The following is a 21,872-nucleotide window of genomic DNA, read 5'->3' as shown; positions in this document are numbered from 1 at the left end:
ATTTGATCATACCACTGGCGACTAGCTCAGGAGGTAGTGGTTTGACTGGTAACGGGAAGGTTGCTAGTTCAATCCCCGGTGCTCCTAGCTGAGTGTCGAGGCGTCCCCCGCTTCAACCAAAGCGTGCCTTGTATCTCGCTTTGGTTGAAGCGTCTGCGTAATCCCCTCAATGTGAGTGGACCCCAACAAGCTGCTCCCTGCTGGATGCCTTCGCAGTCCGACCGGCGTCCTGGAGTGGCGTACATGAGTCAGGATGAGGATAAAGATTTAGCTTGAGCAGATCAGATCTTATCAGATCTTCCAGGTGTTGGTTCTCGTAAATGCGTCAATATATATTTTGCGTTCCTCTATTGATCATATCAAGCAACCTGTTGTGGAAGATAACGGGTTAAGTTATTAAGACTAAGTTAAGACTCTGGTTACTGCTGTAATAATGGACATGCATCTGATCACATACAGGATCTTAATCCTCCTCCAGTAGTTGTGTCTCAGTGGAGCCCGCAAGAGCGTGGAGGTCACTGTGCAGTGAGCCCTGTAGCTCTTTGAAGCAGGTTCTATGTAAATTCCTCCATAGAGTCGTTTACGACCTGACTCTGGGTGGAGTTACTTTGCTCTGTTGTGGAATCTGCATTTACAAAAAAGAAGAAAAACAACCTAACTAGAGGCCATGGTCTTTCGTGTCTCTCGACCTGAGTTGCTTGTTAAGACGGGCTTCACAGGTGACGCCCAATGCTTTAGTTTCTCGACGGCAGTGTAAATATACGTTCATGAAATGGTCTGTTTTAATGAAACGACTAAAAGAATACCAACTATTTGATCCCCAGGTCAGGAAGCTTATCAGCGACTTCGCCATCATCCTAACCATCTTCCTGTTCTGCGGCGTGGACGCCTTGGTGGGCGTCAACACACCCAAGCTGCTTGTTCCCAGCGAGTTCAAGGTAACCCCCCTCCCTCCCTCCTCCTAGTTTCTGTTTGGTTTAACTAACACTGATGATCATATCTTGCCAAGTTCCAAAATCTCCCCAAAACCCAGATCACTCAGATTTCCCAGAACACATTCTCCTTCTTCTTCTTCTTCTTCTTCTTCTTAATACCGTCCCTTGACACCATGCCAGGATGAGATTAATTCTTACCTGAAACTAAGACTCTCCTCCTCAATCCTTCTCCCCGCCGCGAACCGAGCACAGCCAGGGCTGGCGCAGCTTTCGATAGAGCGAGAGCCGAACGAAGAGGTTCTTTTAGAGAAAGAGGACATGATAGGGTTTCAGGCGAGCGCTTCACGCATCATGTAACAGGGTGATTAAGGTGCTGGGGGGAAGGAACGGGGTGTCTTATGGCTCCGCACAGACGCAGCTTTGTTAAGGCCGCACACGTGGCCGTCATGCAACCGTACTCCAGTCCAATATCCCCCGTGACTGCGGGCGTTTATTTTACAGTCATTTATTATGTTCATCATGTAAGGAGGATATAATGATCATGTTTGCCTGACAAACGTGGACATTGGGTTATTGGATACAGCTGTTAGGATTGCAAGTTCATTGAGGGATAGATCAGCTGGCATTAAATAAGTTTTATGTACTATTTACTTTTAATATACACTACCGTTCAAAAGTTTGGCATCAACCCGACAATTTCATGTTTTGCATGAAAACTCGCACTATTATTCAGAAGTTTTCAGCTGTGCTAACATAATTGCACAAGGGTTTACTCATGATAAATATCCCTTTTATCACGATTATCGAAACAATTTCCCATTAGAACACAGAAGTGATGGTTGGTGGAAATTGCCCTCTGTACACCTATGTTGATATTCCATAAAAAATCGGCCGTTTCCAGCTAGAATAGTCATTTACCCCATAAACAATGTCTAGACTGTGTATTTTCTGATTCATTTTATTTTATCTTCATTGAAAGAAACTGTGCTTTTCTTTAAAAAATAAGGAAATTTCAAAGGGACCCCAAACTTTTGAACAACAATGTATATACTATTATTGTAATTATTATTTGACCTGTGGACTGTGTGTGGTCAGACCCCCCCCCCCCCCCCCCCCCCCCCGTGCGTTCCTCATCAAACACGCTGTAGGGGTATGTCCTCCATTCCAATCCATCTGCCCTCCCTCCCCCTGCTCACTGTGTGCCCCCCCTGCAGCCCACCCACCCCGGCAGGGTCTGGTTCATCCCCCCGTTCGGAGGCAACCCCTGGTGGGTGTGCCTGGCGGCGGCACTGCCCGCCCTGCTGGTCACCATTCTCATCTTCATGGACCAGCAGATCACCGCCGTCATTGTCAACCGGAAGGAGCACAAGCTCAAGGTGGGTGTTGGAGTTTTCTTTTGTTGTTAATAAGTTCAGCATCTGCTTTCCTGCACATGCTGAACTTGAATAAAAGGCAACCTAAGCAATCAATCCCTCTCCTCATAAAAGACCCCTCCCTTGAAGGAAAGGATAATACAATAATGATAAGAAATAAAAAAAGACAACAAATGTTTTTGCATCTAAGGCATTCTATTGTCCATCTTTCTCGTCTTAGATTACTAGTGGGGCCTACATGTCTTAGTGTGGGGCGGGGGAAGTTTGTTTAGTCTGAATTTTGATGGCTTCAATCTGAGTTTGATTCCTTCCGTCTGAGTGACTTCTGACTAACGAGGTTCTGATTGGTCCTCCTGCAGAAAGGGGCGGGCTACCACCTGGACCTGTTCTGGGTGGCGGTGCTGATCATCGTGTGCTCCTTCACCGGCCTGCCCTGGTACGTCGCGGCCACCGTCATCTCCATCGCCCACATCGACTCCCTGAAGATGGAGACCAAGACCTCCGCGCCCGGGGAGATGCCCAAGTTCCTGGGAGTCAGGTGTGTGTGTGTGTGTGTGTGTGTGTGTGTGTGTGTGTGTGTGTGTGTGTGTGTGTGTGTGTGTGTGTGTGTGTGTGTGTGTGTGTGTGTGTGTGTGTGTGTGTGTGTGTGTGTGTGTGTGTGTGTGTGTGTGTGTGTGTGTGCTTAACTCCCCTGTTCTCCACCTCTCAGGGAGCAAAGGGTCACGGGGGTCATCGTGTTCATCCTGACCGGACTGTCTGTCTTCATGGCTCCCATCCTCAAGGTTGGTATTAGGCGGGTAACCATGGGCAACGTGGATTACTGTCCAGCTCTTTTAGGATCGACTCGCTGTTGCCCTTCATTTTTATTTGATAACCGTTTTATATCTTGCCATCATCCGATTATGTATGAGGCCGGTGGTTGGGGATAACGGTGATGTGTTATACACGTGCTCTTCTGGGCTTAAGATCAGGTTGAAGCTCCTCTCCAGTTTCCATGACCACCCGCCAAAAATGTGACCTGAGTGACACCCGGCTGTGGGCAGGGCTTGGGCTCCCTCTAGTGGCCAAACGATGAAATCATCAATCAAATGGGGCTCTTCTTCTGGAGTTTTGCAGCTGTAAATGAAATGATGATACAAAAAGAGCATTTCTTTCTGGTCTTTTTAGTCTTTATCATTTATACTTTTTTCCATTCTCCACTTTGTGGTATGGATGCTCAAGTGTTGTTCAGTCATTGCCAAATACCAGCAAAGACCAAACACAATCATTTTATGTTCTTTATCAGGACCATCAAATTGAGACCCTAAACGTGCTTATTATAATCCTAAAATGAGATGCTGAAAGCCCCAAATCCCAGACTAAAAACCTATCCTATCCTAAACCAATCCACCGGCTCAACGCATACCTTCTCCTCATCACAAGTATTTAAAGCCCCGGGCTAACGGCCTATACGTACATAATGCAGGTCATCTCCTGGTTGGTAAGCTTGTCTCTGTTGTGTTCCAGTTCATCCCAATGCCCGTGCTCTACGGAGTGTTTCTCTACATGGGAGTGGCGTCGCTCAACGGAGTCCAGGTGGGTCGCCAGTTACATCTCGCCACTATGGAGTTAGATTCATGCCAAAACCCTGCACACACGCAAAACGTGTTTTGCTCACACATAACGATTCACACGCACACAAAACGTGTTTTACTCACACAAAATGATTCACACACACGCTCAGTGTGGTTTGCAAATACAAAACATCATTCACAAACTAAAGCATTTTGCTTCAGAAACAAATACAGTATGTTTTACACAAAGTACAAAAAAAAATCCTTCAAGTACACAAAACAATTCTACAAGTACGGAACACGAAAGCTGCGCGTGGATCGGAATGCATTTGCGCACGGATCGGATTACATTTGCGTACGGAACAGCAAGGCGGAAAATTAGTGCCAAAAGTCACGTGACAAATAAATGTCCTGTTATTCACACTACACAACAGCAGGTGGCGGTGTTGAGTCAGTTTAACGATCGTTTTTCTCCCCAAAATCTTTATTTGATGCCGGCCAAACGTGTGTGGATTCAACTCCATACTATGCGACTTGCCGCCCCTTTGTCACGGAATCGTACGACACGGAGAAAAGCTAGTTTGGGAGATTAAATTGAACAAAATGAGCGGCCAACAGGTGAGTCCAATGGAAGTGTCGCCACTCTGTTTTGGCATCAAATAAAGATTTTGGGGAGAAAAAAGATCGTCCTGGCGGCCTTAAACTGACTCAACACCGCCACCTGCTGTTGGGTAGTGTGAATAACAGGACATTTATTTGTCACGTGACTTTTGGCACTAATTTTCCGCCTTGCTGTTCCGTACGCAAATGCAATCCGATCCGTGCGCAAATGCATTCCGATCCACGCGCAGCTTTCGTGTTCCGTACTCGTGTTGTACTTTGTGTAAAACATACTGTATTTGTTTCTGAAGCAAAATGCTTTAGTTTGTGAATGATGTTTTGTATTTGCAAACCACACTGAGCGTGTGTGTGAATCATTTTGCGTGAGTAAAACACGTTTTGTGTGCGTGTGAATCGTTATGCGTGAGCAAAACACGTTATGCGTCTGCTCTACCAAGAAACACCCAAACAAGCTACACTTTCACATAACCAGTAAATGCACACCCTGATACCGATCCCCAGCGTACGAACAAAGGCGCGTCTCATTGGAAGGCATTCTTTCCGTCTCACCTTCCGAGACTTCATTGGTTTCGTTATCTTGAATCGTATCTCTTGCATGTCAGTTCATGGACCGCCTGCAGCTGCTGCTGATGCCCGCCAAGCACCAGCCCGACCTCATCTACCTGAGGCATGTCCCGCAGCGCCGCATCCACCTCTTCACCTTCATTCAGGCGCTCTGCCTGGCCCTGCTGTGGATCCTCAAGTCCACCGTGGCCGCTATCATCTTCCCTATCATGGTGCGTGACCGACGGAGGGCGGGGGGGGGGGGGGGAACTGTACAAAGAATATACATCTGTAAGTCTTCAAATACAAGTTTCATCGAAAAGTTTCATCCACTCGGTAGAAATGGGGAAACAAGATGTAACTTTGCCCCTTTCAGTTTCTGGTCCAGGCTCTGTGCCGCCTCCACCAAGAAGTTCTGCTATAACACAGTAGGCTTGCTGGATCACAGGTTCTGCTATAACACAGTAGGACTGCTGGATCAGAAGTTCTGCTAGAACATGGTAGGACTGCTGGATCAGAAGTTCTGCTAGAACATAGTAGGACTGCTGGATCAGCGGTTCTGCTAGAACACAGTAGGACTGCTGGATCTGAGATTACTAAGGAGCAGGTTAGGGGTAGTGTGTCCCATTTAAGAATGCCTACAGGTAGAATGTGGAGATCAGGGATCTAACCCAGATTCATTCAACTGTGGGTGGAACCCAACCCCTCCTCACTACCCTCACTAATGGCCCTGATGCCCCTGGCCTCTCGTCGCTCCCTGGCCACTGGTCGCTCCCTGGTTGGGTTCACGCAGTATCTGTACAGTGCAGTGACAGACTGCTTTGTGCTCAGATCCTGGCTCTGGTGGCGGTCCGCAAGGCCATGGACTACCTGTTCTCCCAGCACGACCTAAGCTACCTGGACGACGTCATCCCCGAGAAGGACAAGAAGAAGAAGGAGGACGAGAAGAAGAAGAAGGGCAGCAAGAAGAAGGGGAGCATCGACAGTGAGATCGACTTTGTGAGTTGACCGTGTTCCTCTGGGTTTGTAGCGTTGCCTGTGTAGTGAGCGTTGCCTGTGACATGGGCCTCTAAGAGAAGGGTGTCCGCTCAGTAATCTGTTAGTCAGATGGCTATGGTCGGCCGGAGTTATGTTTATTTTATAATGTTGATCCATTTCTCCGTCAACCCTCACAGTCTGAGTATCCCTCCCACGAACATATCCCCGGTATTAAAATCTCTATGGATGCTATGGAGCAGGAGCCAATGTTGGGGACTCAGTTTGATAGTGAGTACCAGTACAGCTATTTGGTGACCTTTGGGTTTCTCAGAACCCAAAACATTCTCTGGGGAATAAAGACTATCAATCTTCTTCCTCCTTCCTGCTTTCTTGAGATTTCTTCACCCTTCCCTTGCATGAGAGGAATAGGACAAAAATACAACCGGTCCTCCGTCTATTTCTGTTTCCGCATGAAAGTCTCGAGGCTTATCATAACCATTGCGTAAATACGACTCTTACTTCCTTAACACCTGTGGTATGTTTCCTTTTGTTGTGTTTGCATGCACTGTCTCCGGTGTGAAACAATGACTAACCCATTAAAACAAAGGACTGCTTTCACCGTGTGTGTTGCGCTGTGCTTCATGGGAGGTCTGGCTCTCAGGGGGGGTTGAACATTAAAAGCTTTACGTCAACTCTCCGTCCTCAGGAGATGCATCGAAAGCTTTCCTCAACCCGCACTCAGCATGCTGACCCCTACTTTGACTCCCTCACACTGGCAGAGTAAGTAACCGCTGGCTCCCTGCCCCGCACTGCTTCCGATAACTGATGAATCTGTATCGATGTGGGATATCTGCAGACGGCATGACCTGTGTTACTGCCTGATATTAACTAGTTGTGTTGTTTTTTTTGCCATTTAAGAGAAGCATAATTGCATACACATACGCATGTTAAACTGTTTTCATGACACAATGATGCTTTCAAATGGATGTTCATATTGTGTCGGGAATGGTGTGTCCCCGATACCTACCCAGCACGTTGCATTGTTGAAAGAAACGTGAAACGCAAGATGTGTATCCATTAGCTCACCATCAGGTAAGCTATAGCATTTCTGGCATGGATGCACATTTTAGTAACCCTGGCCACCTCTCCCTTCTCCATTCCAGTCTAGACAGGGATCCCCATCAGAAGTCTGCACCTCAGAGCCGAATGGAGCTGGCCGCCGAAAGCAACGGGTTCTGCTGGAGGAATAAAGGCTCTGAGACGCCAATGTAAACCCATCCACCTCCCAGCACTGAGAGAACCAAGGAAAGCACATCTGCATCAAAACCAGCACCGCTAGCTAACCCAACCAGGCCCCACACTGCATTACCACCCCTCTGCAAGCAGGGGAACGGGATCTTTGTTTTAAAAAATGTCCGTTGTATGTCGATGTGAAATGTGTGCCGGTGGCACTGAGTGCGTCACTTGACGAACGTGGTTAATGAGGACAGCGGTGGGCCTCCTACCTCCAAGTGTATTTGAGGTTTTTCATGCAAAGTCATTAATTAATTTGAAGGCACCCCTCAAAAGCTGTTAATTTTTTATTTAAGGTAAATCTGGAAAACAAGGTGTTTCAGACGCTTATAATGTGACATGTGGACTATGACTGTTCAGACCAAAGCGACGTCCTTGCGAAGGGTTTTTATTTTATGTTTATACCCGTGTAGTACTTTTTCAATGTTCGTGATTTTGTATTTTGTAAAAATGCATCCGCAACAAAATTGGACTCTTCATTTTTAATTTTTAGGATTGTATCGTGTCTTAAGCGTTTTTTTTATATTTGATCCGTACTTCTAGAATCATTTGCTTTAAACCATAAAAACACGGCTTTATTTAAAGGGTCAAGAGTCCAAGGTCATAGCATGTATCTGTTGTGGGGAAATATATAGTGCATCAATTTTTTATTAACGTGATGCATATGCAATTATGTTCCATTATATTTTAGAGACATCAATGATTAAATCATCTCCTTAAACCTGCCGTTATGAATACAAATGTGCAAAGCATCCTAATTATAACTTTTTTTTAAAGCTGCAAAGTTGTAATTTTTGTGCAATCCAGATGACCACTTTCAGTCTCCCTTTACAAACAAACCAAGGATTTAACACCATGACCTGTATTCTACCACGTAACAATCCTTCTCTTAAAGCACACCCTAATCATGTAGTTTACTAATGTGTCTTAATAGCTTTAGTTCTCCTTCTATGGAGATGCCAGGCTCAACACACTGAGAGAAGTGAATAAAACCGTTACCTGGAGTACTGTTTCATCTATTAATGGCTTTTAAGGTTTCAGGTTTTTTAATGTTGCAAAAATGGCGTATGCATCTGCAGCCATCAAAAATGTCTTTATTTTGAATTAAAACGTAACATTTGACCAGTGTTACATTTTTTTTTACAATTTCTCACAAAGAAAGGCAAACTGCTTTAAATTGTTTCTTATTTCCAGTTATCTATCTTGATTACTCTATCAATTTTGGAAAACTTTTAATTTTCTCAGGCCAAATACTTTGAAACTATGCAATTCTTGATGTCGAACCTGAATGTTCAATTTTTTTATAAGTTTCAGCTGTCTGTTTTTTTTCCAAGGATATTTGTATAGATTCCTGCCAGAGATCATATTTCATATTTCCCATCTAAATTCTTAGATCTTATTGGTAGGCTACTTCTCAAGCAAATGTATCAATGTGCTAATTAGTAATTTTTTATTTAATGTGGACCTAATACTAATCTATGCAGTTATTTATAAAGTGAAGGACAACACCCGAAAATATAAGTAGCGGTAATTTTTAAACCTGAAGAGAGTTAGACTCGAGTTGTTGTTATTTAGATTACCAGTGCTTTACCTGTATTTATATTATCTGGGCTTCACAATGAATGTACCATTTTCTACACAGAAAGAATAAAAGCTATCAAAACTGCAGAAAGAAGGCAGAGGTGAAGACTTGGGTGAGAGTACTTCATGCCGTAGTTTTTTTTATTGAATGAATTGAAGTATCAAATCAATAAAAAAAAAAAAAAGTAAATGTTCGTTGTTGACATTGCAGTGCTTACGTAATTTGAAATTTGAGGTTTTGGTTGATTCAAGTTCAGACCTTTGTACTATTTCATGAGACATTAAGGCAATGTCTTGGCCCCTTGAATACGTATTTGATAAGGGTAGAACCTAATTCGAACATAATTAGATTGACATCTTCGGTCATATTTTCGTTCTCGCCAAAGCATTAAATAAATTGAAAATCAAGGAATACAGAAAAATGCAGGGTCCAATCTGGGATAACGTAACCAGAGCAATAGTGATGACACACACCTATTTATTAAGGATTCTCTCGACAGGTTAACGTGAACGTTTCCCTGTGATTATTCTCATGCTCTCCCGTCAAATATAAAAGAACAACGCACATGAGGCCTCCGAGGAGCAGGAGAGAGCTGTAACAGCCAGCAGAGAGCACCAGAACGCCTCGATCATACCACTTGTTGACCGACCTATAAACTTCGTTTTGGGGTAGGCCTAATATTTTAGCAATAACCCTTTTGATAGAAGATTATCAAATGGATGTATTATTAAATAAGTATATGGTGATAAGTACACTCCAATCATTTTATCCATCACTGTTCCTGGGAAGGTGGACTGTCTGAATTGCACTTATCGATGATCCCCAAAACGCAGGAGCATTAAGCACCTCGTGGCATTCCCAGATGGACGGAGAGTAGGATTAGCCGGCCTGGTTAAGATGCTACTGTTCTCCAGGCCGGAGTTGCTGTCCACTGAGCGGGGACCTGTCACCGTGCTCAGCAGCTGGGTCCTGGTTCGGTTGATTATTTTCTTTTGGGGTCTGGAAAGAGTCTGGATCCGAAAGGCAAACATGAAACATCTCTATAGCCTCATGCCTCTGTCTCCAGGTAAGAACTGGACTGTACCCTGGAAGTCAAAGTCACGTTTTTGTTCATTTTAAAAATAATCTTTTGATAAGAATAATTGATATATGCAGCGACTGTATTTTAATTGAAGAATTTCCTTTTTCTTTTTTTGTCTTCGTCCTCTCTTTCCTCTACCTCTCTATTCTTCTCCCTCTCCCTTCCTGAGAAGAAGCCGTCATGATGACTGACAGCACGGGTCCAAACAGCTCCGACCCCCCGCTCCGCGTCCCGGAAAGCCGGGCCCCGCAGCAGGGCCCTGTCAACATCACCTACGTGGAATTCTACCTGCACAAGCCCTCCATCGCCGCCGTGTTCGCCGTGTCCTACCTGCTTATCTTCCTGCTGTGCATGGTGGGTAACGGCATCGTGGGCTTCATCGTGCTGCGCAGTAGGAACATGCGCACGGTCACCAACATCTTCATACTCAACCTGGCCATCAGCGACATGCTGGTGGGCATCTTCTGCATGCCCACCACCCTCATCGACAACATAATCACAGGTCAGAGGGGCAGGCATGGGGGAACAGTGTGTGTTATGGCAAACTTTAATCAATCAAATCACTTCGATCACAATCGACTAGACCCCGGGCCGTAGGACATGAAACATGTTATGGATGAGTATGAGAATATTCTATTGATACTATTGATGGCAAATGTAATACTCACATATATTCGCTTTGCTGAAGCAATGCAGAATTTCGGATAAATAGAAATAGGCCTTCTAAATGTGAATCAAATTATATACCCAATGCATGTTTCCAGAAATGTTCCTGGTTATTATTCCTATAAACATCCTTTTATACCAAAAGGCAACCTTGGTGCACAAGATGTTCAATTAAAAAGAATATGTCTTCTTACCCAAAACCTAATTTATGCATATTCCTTGTAACATCATGCTTTGCTGGAGCTGAAAACGACTTAAATATGTATTTTAAATGTATAAGACAAAGGGTGGATTCTGTTGATTCTTTGTGTCTCGCAGGTTGGCCGTTTGGCAGCGTTGTGTGTAAGCTCAGTGGCATGGTCCAGGGGATTTCTGTCTCCGCCTCAGTCTTCACTCTAGTGGCCATAGCTGTGGACCGGTGAGATGTGTTTGCGTTGTATTCGTTGTGTTCCATAGTTGTGTTATGCTTCATGACCCACCTGCAATGTGTTTGTTTGGCGTGTCGTACTCAGAATACCTCAAGAAAACACTGCGTGAGGTTTGTCGTTTCCACATTATCATGGCACTTCTGGAGAACTAATCAGACAGTGTGATCCACCAGTCAGAAGTCTCCAATTCAAATCTCCCCAAGGGATTGGCTAGCATCCCCAAGGGAATGGACCAAATTTTTTAATTTAATTAAAATGTGCTCTATGGTTTTTTATTCTTGTTTTTCCCGCTGGCCCTCAGGTTTCGTTGCATCGTGTACCCCTTCAAGCAGAAGATCACCGTCGGCCTCTCCAAGATGATCCTGGTGGTGATCTGGGTCCTGGCCGTCTCCATCATGTGTCCCTCCGGCCTCATGCTGCAGGTCACCAAGGAGAACAGCGTCCGCATCCGAACGGGACCCCTCGACGCCAACGCCGCCGCCGCCTCCCGTCCCTTCTACTGGTGCCGGGAGAACTGGCCCACCCAACAGATGCGCAAGGTCTACACCACCGTGCTGTTCGCCAGCATCTTCCTCGCCCCGCTCGCGCTCATCGTCATCATGTACGCCCGCATCGGCCTCACCCTCTTCAAGACCACCGTTCCCCCCGACGGCAGGGGCAGTGGCAGCGGAGGGACCCGGGACGACGGGGGGGTTGGCGGCGAAGGGAGGCCGACCGCCCCCGCGGACAGACGGCAGAGCGTCTCCAGGAAGAAGAAGCGCGCGGTGAAGATGCTTCTGGTGGTGGCGCTGCTCTTCGTGGTGTCCTGGCTGCCCCTGTGGACCCTGATGCTGCTCAGCGACTACGCCAGCCTCAGCGCGCGGCAGCACCGCGTGCTCAACATCTACGTGTACCCGCTGTCCCACTGGCTGGCCTTCTTCAACAGCAGCGTCAACCCCATCATCTACGGCTTCTTCAACGACAACTTCCAGCGCGGCTTCCAGGCCGCCTTTAAGTTCCAGCTGTGCTCGGCGGTCCTCGAACGCCAGAGGACCCTCTCCCTGAGGCTCCTGGGCCGCGCCGCCGCCGGGCCCCAGGGGAACCAGCCGCCGGGCCCCTGGCGCTAGGGGGCTAGTGTCCAGGCCGTCGAGCGGAGGAGCAGCGGAGGGACCATGCTGGGGTCAGGAGGAGAGGTGTGTGTCTGTGAGCAGTGAGGGGCAGGATGAACTTGAACTGGTCACTGAAGGCCCAGTTGAGGTGTCTCAGGTTTAGGTGTGTTTTGGAAGTTTATACGTATCAATTTACACTGCTAGCCAAACCTTAAGATCTTTGTGTAACTCGCTATTGGTTCGGCTTTACGTCAAGTGAACAACAATCTTGCACCCAACATATTAATTGAGGCTATTAGTATCTTGCAGGTCTACACATCATGCAATGGTCTACACGTCATGAAATTTCAACCCCTCAAACTTTTTCATTTTGTTTGCAATGGTAGAGTAGAGGGCATACGAAGAGAGAAACATTTGAAGACGAATTGCAAACTAGCCTATCTGCTAGTTGGTTCACTCATTCGTTTGAACATTCACAAATCTTGGCTGTCACCTTATTGTGATTTGGGTAGAAAGTTACTATTATGAAGTGTTTACAAAACTTTGTAAACACTAAAACACTTTTGCTGTTTCTGCAAACACTTTAGCTGCATGCTGATCGGTTGATTGTACAATTTGTGTTTGCCACACTGTGATTGACAGAAAGGTATCACTTTAACACTGTAATCAGCCTTACACACGTGGTTGGTCGATGATAAATATTTGTGGTGTAATTTGTGTCATATATATATATATATATAGGTAGGTGGTTATGTCACACCTCATTATCAGCATATGTCATTGTTTATGCCCATGAAGACTAACAGAGCTTTGTCACAGAGGCATCACAGTAGGACCAACACAGGTGTCACTCATAACACAATTGATGGGTGTACTCCTGTGATGTACCAGGGCAAGGGGAATAGACTAAGCTAGTGAAGATATATATTGAGTGCCCTAGTTCACTCAATGTTGAGACCAGGTCGCAAGGCTTATGATGAGGCTTATGATGAGTATTTTAGTATTGTAACTGTCTTTTATAGTGAAATGATTTTAGACTTGCTTATTTAAGTTAAGATCATCAGAGTTCGTCAGAGCAAGCTCCTGTAAATAATAAAATAATAGAACAGATTGTTCTATTTTAGAACAAGAAAGAATTTAGAATTTTAAATCTATTGACTCTTTAACTTAGGAGCATTAGGAGCAAATGAACCATCTGTCCACATTAGGAAAATACCCCACGGAGCCCTTCAAACACCATTAGCTAAACAATTCCTCCTGCTCCCTCACTGCCATAAGGATTAGGCCTACGTGACATTTGACTGCAAATTGGATCAGTTAAGACATTGTTAACCTTTAAGGTCCAAGAGCCATTTAGGTTCCCAGGTGTTTTAGCTGTTTTAACCTGAGAGCAGGATTTGTTAACGCCCACCGAATATCTGTATTTGCTGTAGATTTCTGTTCTGCGTTCTTTGGGAATTGTTTTACCCTTGTCGCTTTTGCTGTCATTTGAATCATGAATATGTAATAAATATGACAATACCTTGTAGTAACACTACTACTACTACTAGGTAATTTATCCAAAATAATATTTTAATTTGTCTAATTTATAATTGATCAACTGGTTTGTCAGTACCATCAGCAACATAAGAAAAACAAAAGTTATCAGCACAAATTAATTTAGATTTTATTATAAATAAGTACTCACAAACCACACATCAGTCAGATGATTACACAATCGTTAAACACTAGTGTTCAAAATTTTTATGGAGAACAGAATTGTCAGTAACAATCACATTGAACATGAACTGATTTAAAGTTACATAGTCTTAAGTGAGTCATTTCTGGTAGTTAAATAACAAACAAAAAGAAGGAGGGCTTAGCACAAATAATTATTCATTCACATGTTTCTTATGTATAACGTGTTCTCTTAGGACAAAAACACAAAAAACATGTTATTGTAGCAAATTCTTTGTATTATTAACGACTCACATCAGGTATCGGAGAGAAAAGTTTTCAAGCATTCCAGTCAATCTTCGTTGGAAAAGCTTTTCAAGGTCTTCTTTGGTCACCAATGATGACCTCAATGCCGTCAATAACCTCAACCATCAATAATGTTCTCAATCATGTACAAAGGGCCATAGTTTTACAAAGAGCTTTGGAGGTGTGAAATCATAATGCCTGAAAAAGTCTGAAAATGTATCAGACAAATATCTTTACCAAAGCAATGAATGGTCATCAGCAATAATGCAAATTAAGTCAAATAACACCATGTTTCTTTTCCAGCTTCGAATACATTGTAGTGAATATTTTTTGTCCTTGCGTAGGTAGTATTACCCTTTTGCTATAACTGAGCACATTTGTTGAAGTCGGATCTGAAATAGAAACCAACGAACAGAGGAGTAAACGGCTTTAGCAAAGTGAGAATATATGCTTATAGGTAGCTAGATACAGTATATATAGGTAGAAAAGGGACGGCTCCTCAAGTCCCACTCTCGTGGTTTGTGGGGTTGGCCTCTTGGTCGTCCCGGTGCCCACGGTGGAGCCTCTTCACTGTGCTTCTACTTCCTGTTTCCTCCGTACTCTCTGTCTTCAGGGGAATCGATGGCGCTTTGACTTTGAGGAGAAACAAAGGATAGTCATTAAGTGGTTAAGTCCTTTTAAGAAGCTATTAAGCCAGAAGCGACTCACAGTGAATTCAGTGAGTTCGTTATGGAGCAGGTATGGGTTACCAGGCCCAGAGATGCTTATAGGACAAAGAGGATATTGGGTATTGTACCCAGAAACTATCAATCAGGAGCCTTGATACCCTAGCCACGATGCTATCCTGCATCCAACATTTGAACAGTTTCACGACAGAAGCATGAAATTAGGTTTTATCAACGGAAAACCGGTGGCATATGAAGTAATGAGGTTTATTTTGGTGTTACATGTTATATCTGTTTGTGTTTTGTTTTGTAATCAATTTAGTGAATCCATCTGCCCTGCCTTTTTTGGTTTGTCTGTGGTCACTTTGAGTTTATAAGTTAATCGGTCATTTTGTTAATAGCTTGGGCAGGTGGTAGCTGGTACATAAGCCCAGTGAGAAGAGCCAATTGGTCAGCTCCATCTGAGCAGTACTGGGTGTCATAGTTCAGGCGTCAGCTATTTTGTAATTCAAACATTTATTTTCTGTTCAATTTACATTGTGTGCATTTAATTGTTTCAGGTTGAGGTGGGAGCGGCCCATCCTGTTCTGTGGTGTTTGGTGACCCTTTCAGTATTGGTGACTTACATGTTGACGGAAGGAAGAAACCTTCCATCCGGCCGCTGTTATCGCCGTGGCTACCGGTGACGGGCGTCTCCTTCTCCTCTTCGTCCGTCACTATTCTCTGTCTGGCACTCTCAAACACAGACCTGATGACGATCGAATCCTCATAGGTCTGTTGTGAGAACAGTATGATTAAGCGACACAAGAAAAAATACACACACACACACACACACACACACACACACACACACACACACACACACACACACACACACACACACACACACACACACACACACACACACACACACACACACACACACACACGCCAATCAGTTTCTTTACGATGTCAGGGTAGATACTGCATCATTAAAAACAAGACAATTAACGTTATTCTATTCAATGGGAGGTTAAAGGGGAGTTTTTTCTGAAAAGTAGTGTCTCCACAACTGCAACTTTAGTAGCAAAATGGAGCCCAGAGACTAGATTACCTGTTTTTGATGGTTTTATGCGATCAAACACAACTTAAAGACATCTTTGGTTGTAACTAGAAAAAGTATAGTTTGTACTCAATAGTTTTTTGGAATCAGTGGTGTCCCAGCTTTCATATAATATATAGTTTGTGTAGATCAAATGGCGTATCAAATATTGCTATTGATGTGCATGTGCATGAAATACATACAAAATAACTCTTGTTGTTGCACGCTCGTATTTAGTTAGAGGTTGGTATTGTCTGTCAATTAACTAAAAATGGTTACGATAACCTAAATGTTGAGAACATTACTTGTGTCACATGACGTCTTTCTTCTGTGTTTAAATCCCTTAGGGGGGGCTTAACCCGGTACCGGGGTATTTTGGGATGAGGTGGTTAAAGATAATACAGGTGTATTATTTGGTCTTCAACATGATATAATGTTCATACACAAGGACTGTACTGAATAAAAAAAACCGATCATAAAGAGAGCGTTGGTCGTCACCATGGGGATAACACCTCGTTCTTAGAACTCTTGACCCAATATGCATTATTTTGACTTCTCACAGTGTTTGATTTTGAACCCTTTCGGTGAAGTATGCTCAGGTAAGTTAAGGACAGGTTTCTAGAGGTTCACCTGAGATCCCTCCAGGTTGAAGGTTTGAGCGTTGTGACACAAGAGGAAGATATCCGTTTCCAGGTCCCCTACGCTGCGGTACTTGTGATTACGCACTCGTTCCTATGAAGCAACATCATCATATTATTGTCTTACAAAAGGCATTGCTTTCAAATCATGACATTCACCACCTTTTGAACGCATTAATTTGGCAAGTATACAATATATGGTCACATGAGAACATACCCTTTTATGTTACCGTACAGCATGTATATATAAAAGGCAATAACAATGACCCAAATAGAATTGACTTGTTCCCAAAGAACTGTAGAGGGAATAATAAAGCACAGAAGAGACTAGTGTGGTTGGGCCCTTATTTTGTTCTATCACAAAATTGAAGAGAAATAAAAGGACTCTGCTTTTCCATTCTATTGCAGAAATAAGTCACCGTGTGGCAGCAGGGAGTCAAAAATGTCCTGCTGCCTGGAGGAACACTTTCCACGGTTAAATATGATGTTCAAGATAGTGAAGCATAAAAGTGTATTGTTTGAATCCAAAGGAATCCTGCAGAAAGCTGATTGTACTGTATGTTGTAGACAAAGGACTCTTTTCCTGCCCATTACAAACAGTAATGTATGTTGACTGCTATCACAACAGATTTATGTTGACACATGCAGCACAACACTAGCACGACATTATGGTGTACCAGCAAAGATTACTAACATCATCAGGAACTCATATAAAGGAATGACCTGAAGAGTGGTTCATGGCCAGCAGCTAGTGCGAACAGGGGTGAGGCAAGGATGCCTATTGTCACCCTTCCTTTGCCTGTTGGTGATAGATTGGATAATGAAGACTTCAACTGCCCAGAAGAGGAATGGCATCCAATTGCAACTTGGACACGATTGGATTACCTCGACTTTGCTGATGACCTGGCACTTCTTTCCCACACCCAGCAACAAATGCAGGAGAAGACCACTATCATCGCAACTTATTCAGCATACCTTGGCCATACTATACACAAAGGGAAGAGCAAGATCCTCAAAGTAAACATTAACAACACAACCCCCATCAGGCTAGAGGGAGAAGCACTAGAGGAAGTGGAAAGCTTCACCTATCTTGGCAGTGTAGTCAACAAGCTGGGAGGGACAGAGGCTGATGTGAAGGTTCGGATCGTAAAGGCAAGGGCAGCTTTCCACCAGCTGAAGAAAGTTTGGGGATCCTCTGAGCTGCCTAGAAACACCAAGATCAGGATCTTTAACTCCATGGTAAAGCCCGTTCTGTTCTGTACGGTGCAGAAACCTGGGGAACAACGGTCACCCCCATGAAGAAAATCCAGTCTTTTATCAGCAGCTGTCTCAGACGAATCCTAAGAGTACGCACGCCGAACACCATCAGTAACCTGGCGCTGTGGCAGCAAACAGGACAGCAGCCTGTTGAGGAAGAGGTCCTCCGAAGACGCTGGAGATGGGTTGATCATACCCTTCGCAAGCCGGCATCCAGCACTGCAAGACACGCCCTCTTTTGGAATCCACAAGGGGAAAGGAAGAGAGGCAGGCCAAGAAACAGCTGGCGCCGTGACCTGGATGCAGATGTGAAGAGGTCCGGCCATACATGGGGACAGTTGGATAAATTGGCCCACGAAATGATAGGCCCTGACTGAAGAGCACTTGTTCGTGGCCTATGCCCAAAGTTGGGGCGGTAGGCGTAAGAAGAAGAAGAATGCAGCACAACACAGATTTGTGGTGACCATGTATCACAGTTATTTGTTGTGATAGTATGTCCAAGTTAATTTGTTGTGAGAATGCACTGCATATATTTGCTGTCATTATTTATCCAAATACATGGAGTCTGCATCAACTTACATTTCAGTGCACAACAAAATTATCTAAATATATTTGCTTTGATAATGGGTCAGTCCACATACATCCGTAGTGATAATACCAACACAACAAACATCACAACAAATGTATCTTGTAACATTATCACTCTGTCCATGTACAGGATCGATGCATGTATTTTAAAGCATTATCACCCCACAGGTAACTTGTGCATTATCAGAACAGCCTCATGTTGATACACGATCATCACAGCGACAGAATGATGCAGTTTCCAGCCGGCTCTGTCTGTCTCATCACGAAGGCTGAGCCCTGAGAGGGTAACCTGATTAAATTAATCTGGCACAATCTTTGCCATCAACCATTGTGGAAATAGTTCAGAAGGTCAATACTAGATGTTTTCCCCCAAGCATATTGAGTTGTAATCTTTGCTAAGATAATCGTGAATATATTTAGATTGGTTAGTTTGTGGGATAATGTGCGTGAAATGAAAATAAATTAAATAATAATTTGTCTGTGATTACTAAATCATAATTCGTGCTCCCAGACGTAAATCACTGCCTCAGAAGTCATCAGTCGTGCTTCCCAGAAAGGTTACCCATGACCTTTGAAATAATTCAAATACAGAATTTACTGCAAATCCCATATGGCTTTAGGATACCATTTAAATGTCCTTGCACATGTCATGCATGCCACTCTGTCCTTATAAATAAGCTACTCTATGTATGACTCTATAACCTGTCCAGTCCTACCTTGATCCTTCGGAAGTCCACTGGCTTCCGGATCAGCTCATAGTACTCCGGGACTTCCTTCTTAGAGGGCAGCTGAGCAAACCCTCTGCTGATCTGACGACCAAGCCTACGAACACACCGGTAACACACGTTAGACATGCCTGACACCTTTCATTTTCCTTCACTTCATATGTATGTACATTTATGTATGGATGTCAATTATGGCACCCTTTGCACTCCTGATCATCCCTGGAAGGAGGGATCCCCCACTCTGCGTTCCTCCTCAAGATTTCTTCCTTTCAGATTAAGGGAATTTTCTCTTGCCCTCTGGGGGGCTAGGGTTTAGGGGGGGGGGGGGTATCATAAATATATGCCCCTTCAAGCCCTTTGAAACTACCGGTGATTAAGGGCTAAACAAAGAACATTGAATTGAATTGAACTTCATGGAAATAAAGCTAGCCAAACCAGACGAAAGCCACAACACAGAGAGTACACAGTGCTAGTCTTGTGTATGTGATAATCTAAAGTCCAACCAGTACAGCTCCATCACAGAACCAGGCCAGCCACACACGACCGACCCCCGGGGGCGGCGTCCCTCACCCGTCTTTGTAGTTGATGACCATGTCCACCAGCGTGTTGAGCTGTCGAGTGAGGCCGGGGGGGTTCGGAGGCAGCTTCTCCGCGGGGGGCCGTCCCCTCTTCCTCTTCACCTGCTCCCCGGCTTCCGGTCCGGTCGGGGGCTTCTTGTCTGCGTGGGGACGGTCACCTTTGCGCCTCTTCACGTTATTATTGACCTCCTCCATGTCTGGTGTTGGACTGCTCTCTCCGAGCTCAGGCTGCAGGCGAGGGGAGGCAAGGCAAGGGCATCTCACACGCGCCTCAAACTCGTTTGTTAAGTTGTGGAAGGGGGACGGCGCCGTTATTGCGTTATGCCGCTGTGTGAGCAGAATAAAGCATGCACCCACCGTCGTATGGTGTTTGAATTTCCTTTTCGTGCGCTCGGCAAATCGGGCTTGAACCACGGTGGTTCACACAAAGACAAGGAGACGATAAGTGTGCACGCAGCAGCATATGATGCACGACGCATGCATTCATATGCAATGATTATGATGATTATGTACAAAAAGCAGCTCTTTCTCTCTGTGTGATGCGAAAGGCGATAAACAAAAGGCTACTGGGATAATGTGAATGGAATATTGATGTAGGAGTCAACGATACACATGCTCAGCTCACACAATTACATTATACAGCGAAACCAGGGACATTGAAATACAGTGATAAAGCACTGCTTGTGGACCATTTCTTCATACAGTACTGTAGTTCAGACAAGCGTACGCATGCGGAAAGTACCCAGACCACCACATAATCATTGAGCGTTAAAATCATCATATATTTTGAAAATGGATGCACAACAAACCAACCAACCCCCCCCCCTAAAAAAAAATAGGGTAATCTCTTACTAATAAGCTGCGTGTACACACACACACACACACACACACACACACACACACACACACACACACACACACACACACACACACACACACACACACACACACACACACACACACACACACACACACTCCTGCTGAACTCAGTCTAACACATCACTTTCATTCTGAGGACAGGAGATGTGTAGCAGGACAAAGACACTCAGCAAACGCTTAGCAAACGTCATCTCAGAAATATGTTTTAAAAGCAGTGCTGCTGCTGCTGCTGCTGCTGCTGCCGCTGCCGTCCGAAAGTACCGCAGCAGTTCTAGTGCAAGACGAGGCAACAGCCAGCTCCTACTACTACTACATGTGTAAGATATGTCTCATCATGTCTGTGCTGCTCCTCACAAGCTCCATGTCTCATCCCTGACTCATCGGGCGAGATCCCCCCTCGTCCGTGCGACCCCCACACACACCCTCTCTCCCGGTGTCCGCGTACACACCAGCGAACACTGACTACGGAAAAAAGAAAAAAAACTTACAGGGACACTCGCTCTCTTTTCTGCGCGCACACACACACGCGCGCACACACAAACATGCACACACACACACACAGACACACACACACACGCACACGCACACGCGCACACACACACACACACACACACACATACACACACACACACACACACACACACACACACACACACACACACACACACACACACACACACACGCGCGCGCATTTATCTGTCTCTTCCGCAGTTCCACCATACGATGTGGCCAGGCCGACCGAGGACAAGAAGGAGAAGGAGACAGTCGGAGAATGAAAGAAACAGGAGGAGATATTTACCTGACTGCACTGTGCGGGCGGGCTATCTGGATCGGCTGCAGCTGGGGGGGAGAGAATTAGCAAACCAGCATAGCGACGAGCCGCTAGTCTCTTCATCAGCTGATCACTCACACAGCAGAGCCCACGAGGGGGGCGAGGAACAGCGCGTTGTTCTTCATACACACGGGCTGGGGGAACATGGACATGTCACGCTCGTCCGCCCGAGTGTGTGACTGTGCGCGGCGGCCGCGAGTTGGTCTTCCTCTGCATGTTTTTAATATCGGCTGCGGACAGGGTTTTTTTTCCACTCCGCTTGTTAAAGTTGTCAGCGACATTGTTCCCGCCGGGAATGTTTTCGGCGGGGCTGTTCTGCTCCATCTCGCGCCATTTGACGGCGCGCGCTGGTCTCCAGCACCTCAAAGAGTGTCGCGTGCACCCCCCAGAACGACCGGCCACTATTAATAAAAACTAGGATTTTGTTTCCCCTGTGCTCAACCATTTGATTCAAAAACATATTTATGAGAACATTACCATGCATTATTTAGTAGCCCTGTCAATGCATTCGATGTTTTTCAACCTA

The 21,872-nt window shown here is 45.0% G+C and overlaps 3 protein-coding genes across 3 annotated transcripts in view; 2 read left to right on the top strand and 1 right to left on the bottom strand.

Annotated features, from left to right (window-relative positions):
* LOC130380289 (electrogenic sodium bicarbonate cotransporter 1-like) overlaps window positions 1-9,043 on the top strand; it is a 31,978-nt gene extending 22,935 nt beyond the window's left edge. Inside the window, exons 17-26 of the mRNA XM_056587451.1 lie at window positions 825-938; window positions 2,150-2,311; window positions 2,668-2,846; window positions 3,018-3,090; window positions 3,815-3,883; window positions 5,085-5,258; window positions 5,857-6,024; window positions 6,201-6,291; window positions 6,710-6,783; window positions 7,167-9,043. Of these exons, the coding sequence (XP_056443426.1) occupies window positions 825-938; window positions 2,150-2,311; window positions 2,668-2,846; window positions 3,018-3,090; window positions 3,815-3,883; window positions 5,085-5,258; window positions 5,857-6,024; window positions 6,201-6,291; window positions 6,710-6,753 (1,074 nt within the window). The 3' untranslated portion in view covers window positions 6,754-6,783; window positions 7,167-9,043. The remainder of the gene's footprint in view (window positions 1-824; window positions 939-2,149; window positions 2,312-2,667; window positions 2,847-3,017; window positions 3,091-3,814; window positions 3,884-5,084; window positions 5,259-5,856; window positions 6,025-6,200; window positions 6,292-6,709; window positions 6,784-7,166) is intronic.
* Window positions 9,044-9,775: 732 nt separating this feature from the next.
* Window positions 9,776-13,653, top strand: LOC130380290 (neuropeptide FF receptor 2-like). The gene is made up of 4 exons (XM_056587452.1): window positions 9,776-9,944; window positions 10,132-10,461; window positions 10,944-11,043; window positions 11,355-13,653. Exons 1-4 carry the CDS (start codon window positions 9,776-9,778, stop codon window positions 12,157-12,159), a joined length of 1,404 nt encoding a protein of 467 aa, XP_056443427.1. The 3' UTR covers window positions 12,160-13,653.
* Window positions 13,654-13,794: 141 nt separating this feature from the next.
* Window positions 13,795-21,608, bottom strand: LOC130380292 (probable global transcription activator SNF2L2). Its single transcript, XM_056587454.1, has 6 exons — window positions 21,314-21,608; window positions 19,628-19,863; window positions 19,049-19,154; window positions 16,480-16,581; window positions 15,395-15,542; window positions 13,795-14,736 (listed from the first exon to the last, which is right to left on the bottom strand). The coding sequence occupies exons 1-6, from the start codon at window positions 21,407-21,409 to the stop codon at window positions 14,603-14,605; spliced, it is 822 nt and encodes a 273-aa protein (XP_056443429.1). The 5' UTR covers window positions 21,410-21,608; the 3' UTR covers window positions 13,795-14,602.
* Between the last annotated feature and the right edge of the window lie 264 nt (window positions 21,609-21,872).

The sequence above is a fragment of the Gadus chalcogrammus genome, chromosome 4 (assembly GCF_026213295.1).
Source record: "Gadus chalcogrammus isolate NIFS_2021 chromosome 4, NIFS_Gcha_1.0, whole genome shotgun sequence".
NCBI lineage: Eukaryota > Metazoa > Chordata > Actinopteri > Gadiformes > Gadidae > Gadus > Gadus chalcogrammus.
This window is presented reverse-complemented; position numbering and strand designations above follow the sequence as displayed.